This window comes from Atta cephalotes (genome assembly GCF_000143395.1).
Source record: "Atta cephalotes unplaced genomic scaffold scaffold00018, whole genome shotgun sequence".
NCBI classification, from domain to species: domain Eukaryota; kingdom Metazoa; phylum Arthropoda; class Insecta; order Hymenoptera; family Formicidae; genus Atta; species Atta cephalotes.
In genome coordinates this window covers 4769694-4780944 of record NW_012130082.1, presented here as the reverse complement: position 1 = coordinate 4780944, position 11251 = coordinate 4769694, and the positions used below count along the sequence as shown (strand labels likewise).

Sequence of the window (11251 nt, the reverse complement as noted above, 5' to 3'; positions counted from 1 at the left end):
GTGTGTGTGTGTGTGTGTGTGTGTGTGTGTGTGTGTGTGTGTGTGTGTGTGTGTGCTTTTTTTCTTTCATTAACTATGAAATATCTTACACTATCGATATTATTCCAATTCATCGAAGGGGAAGGTATACCGGCAGGCGGATATCGCATCGGGTATACCTACACGCTAACACCAATAATTAAACTTTCTTACTTCCTGTTTAATCGATATAAAACTACAACTGCGCTGCCATGGCTTTTAATCAGCACTTTTGTTCCTTCACTCTATCACGTGCGCGAGTCTTTCTCGCCTCGTCACTCTCCCTCGTCTCTTTCCATCATATATATCCGTCTATCTCCCGCTTTCCCCACAACGTCCGCCTTTTAACGCACTACAACCGTCCATACACAACGTCGTACCATCACAACATCGTCGCCGTCGCGTGCGTCTATTCGTCGTTGTCACCGTCGGCACCGTTAATAATAATCCGCGCGAATCGCGTAGTGTTCCGACCGACGACAGAGAGTTACGTGCCCCTCGAACACTGGAATAACACGCGCGCGACTATCGCAGCGACCTGCTGATCCAGAATCTGGCTCATCACCAAGGCGAGCAGACGGGACTCGTGTTGCAGAAGGAGAGTTCGGTTATCCGGATGCCTGGCGAGGTTGAGCAGCGTGCCGGCTGCACGTCGCAACATATCCAGGCTGGTGCCCATCGATTCGGGATTGTCGCGCAGAGCCGCAAGACCGTGCTGATTAGCGACACCGATTGCACTTGATTCGGCCTGCTCGATGAATGCAACAAGCAGCGCAACGCACGGCGTCTGCAGGGCGATGGTGCGCGCGACGCCGCTGTCCGCGGCCGACAAGAAGTGCAGTAGATTCACTCCGAACTCACGCAGCACCTGTTCTTCGCTGCGGCAGAGGAGCCTAGTCAACACCGAGCATAGTCTCTGTAATCGTGAATACGGCGGCGTCGCCACTACCAAATCAACGTTGCACTCGGTAACGCATAATTTGCACAATGCTTCAAGCGCGAGTCTCTGCGGCGACAACGAGGAATTCGGACCGACCGTTGGGAAAGGATCCTGACCATGCGCAGCCGGGCATACGGCCCAGTGAAGAAGGCCGTCAAGCACTGGTCGCGAGATCTCCTCCGGATGCTGGCTCAGATCCATGTGGCCGGATATGTTGGCGGCCATCACGAGGACGTTCTCCCTCACATGATGCAGGAAGTCCCACCACCACTCGCCCTCGCCTTGTAGACTGCTACACGAGTCCGCAAAATCCGCGTCTTCTTCACGATCGTAATTGCGAGTCTTTTGCGCCCGTATCGGGTGTTCGTGATGCAACAGCAATAACTTGCCTAATAGACTGAGGAACGTAACGTTCTTCGCGAATTCCGCTTCATTGCCGGGGATAAAAGTGAGATTCCTCAAGATTGTTGACAGGCATACGCAACGACGGGCCAGGTTGTCCTGCGTTTCCGTCACCAGGTAAAGACTCGCTTCGTCCCTGGAGTAGCTCTCGTCCTCGTAATCACTTATCCTCCGTCGTTTTAACGTTCCTGCCGGATCTCTTATTTGTAATCTTGGTCCCTCCCTGTCGTCTCTCGTCATTAGCAATTCATGTTCGTCTGTTGTTTCTGTCTTGATCTCAGCTTTATCTATGGTGTTATCAATGTTGCCTGAAACCGTCGCTACTGATTCATTCAGTCCATTTTGCGTCGGCAACGAGTCCTCGTCGTTCTTCGACATATCACTGCCAAAGTGTTCACCCATATTGTTGTTTGCTTTCGTCATTTCGCTGTCGCAATCCTTTTTAAAGCCGTCGTTCTTCTTCTCGAACAGCTCCCTTGTGAGATCGTTCATCTCTACTGGCTCCTTCTTGATCCTCGACAGCACGTCACTCAAAGTTTTCGTCTTCTTTTTCTTGTCCAACTGTTGCTGCTGCTTGCGTTCGCCACTGTCTTTGTTAGATTGCTTGTCGCCAAGCTCACCGGATTTGTGAGTGAAGTCTAACGTCTCATGGACACCACCGACACTGTCCGCTTTGGCTTCGTCTTTCAAATCTGTACTATCAACTTCCTTCTGCAACAATGGCGGTTTCTCGTCCCTTAATAAACGGGCGAAAGGCACCGAGCTCACCTCAGACTGAAAACACGTGACGATGTATTTAGTCGCGTTCGTGTCGACTTGCCACGGCTCGGTTTCCGACTCGCACTCCTGATGATCCCAAGGCCTCCGGGTGTCCAAAACAAACAGATCATCATCTCGAGGGACGATCTTAACGGGGCGACCTCTCCTCGAGAGATACGTATAATTCGATGTCGACAGCAATTTCGTCCGATCTTCCGAATCGATCGGGCGCGTTACCGCACCGAGGTCTACCTCCGGACCATCTGCGGCCTGGCAATAGCGATCGTCATCGTTTACACATGATTCGAACATGTCGGAGAGAGAACGCGAGAAGTGTTCCAGCAGAACGTCTAGTAGTCCGGGAAGATGTGTCAATCCGAAATAACTTACCTGTAAACGGAAAATTTATAAACATTTTGTATATACGTATGTGTTTATTCTATTATCTATATAATCTATATAAAAATATTTAATATCTTTTTATATGAATGTTTTTTACGTTAATTAAGTTTTCAAAATATATATAAGTAATTGCGGCACGAAAGATTCGTTAATATAAATTATTATCTTAACGAAATATATTTTTCACATTTGTTGCATATTTTATCTTTTTAATTTCATATAAATTCTATAACCATTGTTTTTTTTCTTTAAAATAATTATGATAGCAAAAAATATACTCACAGAAGAGTCATCGAATAACAAAATGTTTAATACATCAAGGGCCCAGCAGCTTTCAGCGAGCAGACCCGATCTCAAAGCCATCATGATGCGCCAAGCTTCTACTGGCGCTACGTCAGCGCGCGTCAGTTTTCGTCGCTTGTACAAAAGAGGCGTGATCGCTTCTACACTGTCAGGAGGGAATGTCATTTCTCTCTTTGACGTCGGTTGTTGGCTGATCATGGGATTTACTCCGAGTTGAGTCTGTGCAAAAGAATACGATGATATTTCGTTTATCTATGAAACAACTTGATTGAAATGATCACATATCATGAAATAAATAGTCCTAGGCAACTATGATAACGATAACTATGATAACGAAACAATTAAAGATTACCAAGTATAGAATTTATATACTAGGAAATATTATAAATCTTGTTAAGTTTCTCGTTATTAAATTAAATTATTTTAGAATCAACTTACGAGAATATTGTTTGCAGAATTAAGCACGTACCTGATGATTCCCGGGTGTTGGATACAAAGGGGACGGTTGATTCGTGTAACGATGATCCCACGGCGGAGGCGGGTGCGCTATAGCGTTTATAGACGGCTGGGATGGGGACCTATTCGATGGCTGACTGGCCCATTGTTGATTACTAGCCATGTTGACTGCTGGAGCAGTTGGGGCAGCGGTGACAACTTGAGTTCCTTGTTGCGGCGGCTGCGGTTGTGGTTGTTGTGATGGCGGTTGTGCCGGTTGGCTTGGGTATTGAACCCTATTGTTTCCACTATTACTATTGTATTGATTAGTTGTATTTGGCCATCCTGCAGCAAGAAATAGCATTTGGCAATCAAGATTAAAATATTCACTTAGCAAAATTTCTTCTGAAATAGTAATATATGATTATCGACGATTATCTCACCTGGATACGCTGGTCGTTGTTGATTATATTGGGGATACTGTTGGTCTTTGGCAAAGTCTGGGTGGCGTCTAGGTTGAGTGGGACCTGGAGGGGGTGGTGGCATGTTCTTGTTAGCCGATCCGCTTGCGGTATATATTTGAGTTCCAGCGGGCGCTCCATATGCACTCTGCAACGCAATGATAGATATGAAAGATTGTTAATTTTATCATTTTATCAAATATAATTAATATAAAGACATCGAGTATTACTTGTTCCTGTCGATAGTAGTCTTGCGGACACGAGTATGACGACACAGTTGGCGGTTGCGAAGGCGAGGAAGGCTGGCTAGTCGCCGTTTGCTGTTGCACAGTGACCGGATGAGTCTGCGGTCCCGAAGGATAGCTATTGCTCCGCGCATTAGGAGGCGTTCCCGTGGGATAACTAGTGGGACCTTGTTGACCGCTGGTGTATCTGTTGTACATATCCTGTCCAGTAGCGTTGTTCGGCGGCATGTTACCACTCGGATATCCCCTGTACGCGACGAAAATGAATATGAATGTTTTTCCCCGAGGAACATTATTGAAACAAGAAATACGTGATCGCCTAACTCTCACCTGTCGACATCCGGTACATATGGAGGATAATGCGATCTGGGTGAGTACGGTTGATTGAACTCTCCTTGTTGAGACATCGCGTTTCCCTGCGGCCGTATATACTGTTCTTGAGGATAGTTCTGATAAGAGCCTGTGTTTTGGTAAGTGCCTTGTTGTATTCCTTTAAAAACAAAATTGTTATAAAGTTCTTGATAATGTTTAAAATATGATAATGTTTAATAATACATGAATAAATGTATTCGACAAATTCTATAATATGTATAACATTACAACAGATAAAAATGACTCTAATGGCATGCACAATCAAGAAGAAATGTAAAAAATGTACCTTGATGGGCGGAGGGTGCACTGCTTTGGCTGGGTGGCCTAGGTGGTGGCGGCGTATACTCTGACGATGGACCACCGGGTGTACCGCCTGCGTAACTACCCTGGTAGCTTCCATAACCGTCCATAGAAGCGTTACTTGATCCAGCAGCGGGAAAGGAATCTTGAGAATTGGAAGAACCTGCGAGAACAAATTATTTCTTAATTGAAAAGTTTCTTGATACAAGAAAGCTTTGTACAAATAATATTTTAGGGAGTAAAAAATTTTTTCGGAATAAAAGAATGATAAAAATTCCAAGTCAGTCCTGAAATTGCAAGGGTTTTTCAGGAGTTTTTCAAAATAAAAATTAAATTTCAGAATGATTTCAGGATTCAAGGAGATATTAAAAAATCGTTGGACACATTATATATGTATATGTAAAATATAATTCATACCCGGCGATGGTACGGAAGCAGTTCCCTTAGATCCCTTCTTCTTCGAACCCGCTTCGACCTGATTGATAATGGGTTGCGGATCCACACCGCCACGATCAAAGTGACATTCATATGCTAGCAGATGCTTCGTATAATGCTTGCGCAAAGTGTAAGCAGCGCTACTGCTGGCACCAATGCCTAACAGACCAGCTATATCCTTCCACGTCTTGTTTTTCGTCACCTACAGAAAGAAATTACACATAGATATTCTTTACTATGCTCGCGAAAGAGTTTCACGTCGAATTTCAAACACAGACAAAAAATCTGCATGTCCAAAAGAAACGCAATAATATAAAAGGCATCGCCGACGTTTTATAGTCTTGAGGTCTTAAAAAAATGATATGGATCGGCGAAATCTCTAAATGCATGCAAGTATAAAAAAAATTAAAAAAAGGATGAGAGAAATACACAGAGTACAATCGGAACGATTACCGTTATTGTAATATTTCGACATTAAAAGTTTATCTTCGTTGTGTGATTATTAGAATAATTCCATATAGCACCAAGGTTTGTAGATCAGGGTGTTTCCATATTCGACTGTTGAACAACTACTTCAAGAAAAGATATGTTAAGCATTTCTTTTTCTTTTTTTTCCTAATATTTAGACACAGATTAAAAAGGGATACTAATAGCAAAAATAATACAACTATACAACGTGTATCATGCACAATTCAACTAGACATAAAAAAACAAAGCGTATTCTGAGGTGTTCCAATACAAATTACTTAAATTTCAGATCTGAACTCTGATAAATTATCAAAGTTTTATCAAAGTTTGCTCGACGCAAACTTTAGAAATACTTTGAATCATCGAGCACCAATAGCAAGGAGTAATCAACAAAAGACACCTCAAAAATGTACAGTGTGCAGAACAAATATAAAGAATGTAAAAATACATAAAAACGATACAAAAACTATGTAAGACACCAAGGGCTAGATGGAACTACACTGCACCTTGCATACCTCCATGAAGCCCCCCCTCTCCTTCACGTAGAGGTAAAGCCGAAATAGATCGAGGGGGTTCTTGGAGATGGTAGGACAGCTGGTGATCGGTGATCTTCGTTCTTCCATGAAGTTGACTAGCTTATCCAGCCAGCTTCTTCGTTCTAGCGATTCGTCCATTTCGTATAATTTTGCCAGACTATCTGTCTTCTGAAAGTCGCAATTATTACGCTTCTTTAGCATAACTCTTATATGAGAATCTTGTATGGAATTTTATTAATACAATTCGTCAGAAATGTCTTGTATTATCGATCTAACTAAAACATAGAATAATTATTATTCTTGCAAAGCTGCGAACATAATTCCAATTGTAGCAATTATCTAATGCATAAATATAGTTTGTATATATCTCTCTTTTCTCCATTCAAACATTTTTAATTAACACCAATTGTTAAGATATTCCTTATTCTTATCATTAATAAAACCTACATTTTTAAATAAATCTATAGTAAATAAATAGGAAATATTAATATTCTTAAAGATTTTGACAACTATTTCTTTCTCTCAATGTATGTTTAAAAATATTTTAATATTCGTTAGAAATTAAATGAAACAGCAATAAATAATATGCAGCCCAGTAATTTAATGCATGCGATAATTATTATTAAGTTTTTTGTCATTATGCGGATATGAAGAAATAAAATATAAAAAGAAATTTGTATTGAGAAATAAGCATATCAATATGTCTGAATAAATCGTCTACGTAACGTTTGAGATTGTTGCAAAATTTATGTAATACTATATAAATCTGTGGTAATATTTGTATCACTATATTACTTTTTAAAACGTAGGTTATATTATAATTCTTTTGCAATCTTGTAAAAGAAGTAGTTAATTATTGTGCTATTATTGACTGTTCAATAAAAATGTTACATTAATATTATCAGAATAAATGACATACTTTAAAATATTAATATAAATTAGAAATTAGATTATTAAAATTCTATATTAAGTATTAAGCGATATACTTAACGTAGCTTTTATGAATATGGCATTATGATCTGTGAGAGTAATACGATGCACATGTGTCAAGCAAGAAAAGTTAGTGTAAAGTAAAAATGTCTAAAGCGTGGAGTGCAAAAGGGGAATGACATCTTGACGATATAACAAATATTTGTAGTGAAAAAACAATAACCTTAGATCTGTACGGGTCTTGAGGCACATGACTGTTAAATACCTGTAAAATATTAAAATATTAAAAATGCAAATAATATATTGCACTTAAACTTCATCTGTGATAATGAGTTAACTGCTAATTTAGAATGTGTTAATCACGTGTGAACGTGTATGTGGAAAATACGTACAGGACTAGCAGGAGTACGCGGCCAACCAGGGCTGTTCATATCAGAATATTCCTCATGAATCGAATTAATGCTAGCAGCGCCAGGAGACGGAACAGTGCTCTGTGGTGTCGCAGGATGACTGTGATATCCTCCTATCATTTCCTTCCGCACTTTTGGTGTAAATGCTGGATCTTCACCAGAGGCTGTTTGTAAATACATTTTGTTAAAATAATTGCAACTCGAGTTTTACAAGATTAAATTCCATGAACAAAGATGAACAGATTTAGAAATAATAATTATAAATAATGCTAACCAGCTGATGCATTAGATAACGTTGATTGCTGCGAACCTTCATCCAGAGACGTGCCATCTGGACCTGTTGTTATTACAGATGTCACAGTACCACTTGAAGTAGATATGACATTTATAGCTGACGTACCTATGCATAAAACATGCAATTTTGTTATTCATTTGTGCGCAGACAATAATAAAAGGAGAAAGTCTACATGATTTAAGATATTTTCACTCACCTGAAGCAGTCGTGGTTATACCGCTGTCGTTGGAAGTCTCAGCTGTGAGATCTGCGGAATTGTGGCTGGTAGGAGTTGGTGCTGAGGCGGGATGTGAATTCGGTGTTGTACTCGGAGGTGGCATCGGGCTACCCTCGTGGTTGAGAGGCGGCGTAGCTGCCGGTGTATGTAAATGTGGTACTGCCGAGCTGGTAGGCGGTGGTGGTTGATTACTTATGTGATTAGGAGACGGTGGTGGTGGACCCATCGAGCTCGCTGGCGGTCCCATATTACCAATGACAGGTACTCCTGGGGCGCCTGGCGGTACCATTGCGGTTGCACTACCAGCACCATAAACTTGCGGCGGTCCTGGACTCGGTGGCATTCCCGGAGGTACACTATTAAAGCCCATTTTATGCTAAAAGACAAGACATGTTAGCTTAGATAACGAAATAAATCATTGCTATGCATTGTCGATTAAACGTTTATTACCGTGTACGGTGGATATTGTACTAAGTTATTCGGTCTGTTGGGAGGCTGATACTGATTGTTGGGTGGTGGTTGCGAGTTCGCAGGCGTTGGATATCCTTGTGGAAACTGCATATGAGGACGAGGAGGTGGATACGTAGATTGTGCATGATAACCTCCAGGCTGACCTGCAGCTGTCCCACCAGCTGCATAGCCCATTCCACCACCCATTGGACTAATCCCACCGAGAGCTGTCGAACCAGGTCCCGGTTGTACTACACCAGGACCAGTACTGTTCATTTTGTAACTATGCATATGTGGTGAAGGACCCAATGGTTGCTGGTATGCTCCTAAAATCAATGATCATTTCACCTTATTATTATCATTTTAATATGACAATTTACAGATGAATATATAAAAAAACGAATGATTAGAGATATGTTCGGGAGAGACGTTATTTATGACATTCTTCTATCCTTGCTTTACATCTAATAAACGATGAAGATAGAATGAGACGCAAGTAGCGCCAATAGTATCCCCTCAAATGTACCCAAAAGCAGAAAAAGCAGAATTTGTACCTTGAGTGGTCATAGGAGAGTGACTCATTCGCGGTGCTGGCCCACTACTATCCGACTGGCTACTCGACGGACGTGGAGGCATCTGAACGTTTTGTTGGCCTGCACATTCAAGAATAAATTTTCAGAAAGGTACTCCAACATAATACAATGCAAAAAAAGAAAAAAAGAAAGAAAAAGATAGTAAGATAAACTCTCTTATATAACATCCAAATTATAAGATATTCTTCATATCATTATTAAAAATATTATTATTAAGAAAAAGAGAACACAAACATATTAATTATTTGGATACATTGAGCGTCCTATACAGAGCATCCCAAATGTATTGAAAAGTTAAATAGAAGTAAAATTTTCTTTTTAGAAAAGAATCAACTCTAAATCGTTACATATTAAACATAAACATTTCTGTAACTCTGGGATATCCTGTACAGAGCAATTAGAAATTCTATTATTAAATACAAATGCGAGTGAAAAGAGAGACAGACGTAAAAAAGACCGACCAACAGCAGGGGACATCGAGCGAGAACCTGTGGATCCTGTTGGTGACGGGGTAGGTCTCATCCCCTGAGAATTTGGTGTCCCTGGGCAAGCTGGTCCATTCGAACTGTCGTTACTATTCTGTCCTGATAATTCCTGCAATCCGAATTAAACCATAAGATAACAATTTGTAATAATAAAAAAGAGATTACTTATAAAAATAAAAGAAAAATAATATAAAGTACGAATGTATGATTGATAAGAAATGTTATAAATTTTGGTGCAAGCTTCATCTTATTTGATTCGAGTTTCATAGTTTTACTACAGTTAATTTATGATAAACAAAACTGTATGAGCGTGATTTTAAACAGCTGATAAGAAGATACATTTTGTAATACTTTTCACACGACTATCCCAAATTCATACATCATGTGATTAGTCAACAAATATCAGTTGTAATTTTTTTGAAGTAGGTCAACACACTAATGAACGTTCTCACTGTAGAACCATCACAAATATTCAGTCATTGCGATAGCAGGACACTAGTTAAAAATACAAGATACGGAAACGTTCTTGATGTAAACAGTTGACAATCGCGATTCATACAAGACACACGAGTTCGATCTGCGAATGGATTCCGAAATCAGAGAGAAGATCATTTTAACAAGGTGAATTGCAGTATGAGAGACCGACTCGATGAGAAGTCGCGTGTGTGCTCACTGCTACATCGGCGGTCCTGTTTAGCGCGATTCGTGCCGCCTTCGTGGCTACAGACGACGCGGGCGTGCTCTCATGTAGCTCTCGGACGATGGAGCGACGGAGGATCGCGTGTTCCTCGTCTGGAAAATCAATCGACGTCGATACTGACGGTGACGGCGATGACGGCGGTGGCGGCGGTGGTAGTGGCGGCGGTGGCGGTGGCGGTGGCAGCGATGACGACGACGGCCGTCCGAAGCGGCGCGAAGCGAAGCGAGAACCCAGCAACGGCGATGTCGCCCATGTTATTCGAGTCCGCGCGCGCGGCGATTAGTATATATCTCGCGCACGAATGTACGTCTTGTCACACACGTATCCCGCGTAGCGAGCGGTACAAGGCGGAACAAGATCCTGCTTACGACGATTGTTCGCCGTAACGCGATGATGGCACGCGGCGTCGTTCTCGGCCACAGTCCACGGAGCGCACAACAACCGTGTGTATACCCCACGGTCGAAATCGGTGTGTGCATGTGCCCGCGTGTACACGCACTTGGGTACGGGATCTCGTCCGTCACAACGAGGCATCGACATATAACGAGCGGCGGGCCCGCTGCGTGTGCGTGAATACGCGCGCGTGTGCGTGCATTCAGGATAGAGAAGGGGCGGGCAGAGCGAGAGGAGAGAAGGAGAAAGAGAGTGGAACGGAGACGAGGAGAGCTATAGAATCGGCGAGAGAGATAGATAGAGACGGTATAGGTAGGGATGAAGCGAGCGAGAAAGAGAGAGAGAGAGAGAGAGAGAGACGTGATCGGCGGAAGGGAGATAGCGCGAAAGACGAGGGGAACGGAGTGAGGCCGAGAGGAACGAAAGAAAATTCAGGCACATCATTACACCTACCAGGCCGCGTATAGTTGCTCCGTGCGGATGGCGATTAAACACTTCCTCGGGCATACGAGCGAATGTACGGTACATAGGCCGTCCGGCACAAGGACTCTCGGCATGACGCGAGAGATCGAAGGAGAGGCGTTACCCGGCTCTCCACTTAAAGCACGACGAGTAGCAACTGGAGGCGGAGGAAGAAAGAGAGAGAGAGAGAGAGAGAGAGAGAGAGAGAGAAACAATAAGAGAAGACGGAACGTATTCGCA

General features: G+C 42.3%; 1 protein-coding gene across 1 annotated transcript in view; it reads right to left on the bottom strand.

Moving 5' to 3' along the window:
* Window positions 1-505: 505 nt before the first annotated feature.
* Window positions 506-11251, bottom strand: part of LOC105618818 (trithorax group protein osa) — a 23903-nt gene continuing 13157 nt past the window's right edge. Inside the window, exons 5-20 of the mRNA XM_012200347.1 lie at window positions 9418-9565; window positions 8933-9031; window positions 8379-8704; window positions 7908-8304; window positions 7691-7816; window positions 7399-7580; window positions 7230-7271; window positions 6047-6244; window positions 5055-5274; window positions 4624-4800; window positions 4296-4455; window positions 3951-4212; window positions 3703-3868; window positions 3294-3604; window positions 2804-3043; window positions 506-2509 (exon numbers count right to left, since the gene is read on the bottom strand). Of these exons, the coding sequence (XP_012055737.1) occupies window positions 506-2509; window positions 2804-3043; window positions 3294-3604; window positions 3703-3868; window positions 3951-4212; window positions 4296-4455; window positions 4624-4800; window positions 5055-5274; window positions 6047-6244; window positions 7230-7271; window positions 7399-7580; window positions 7691-7816; window positions 7908-8304; window positions 8379-8704; window positions 8933-9031; window positions 9418-9565 (5058 nt within the window). The remainder of the gene's footprint in view (window positions 2510-2803; window positions 3044-3293; window positions 3605-3702; window positions 3869-3950; window positions 4213-4295; window positions 4456-4623; window positions 4801-5054; window positions 5275-6046; window positions 6245-7229; window positions 7272-7398; window positions 7581-7690; window positions 7817-7907; window positions 8305-8378; window positions 8705-8932; window positions 9032-9417; window positions 9566-11251) is intronic.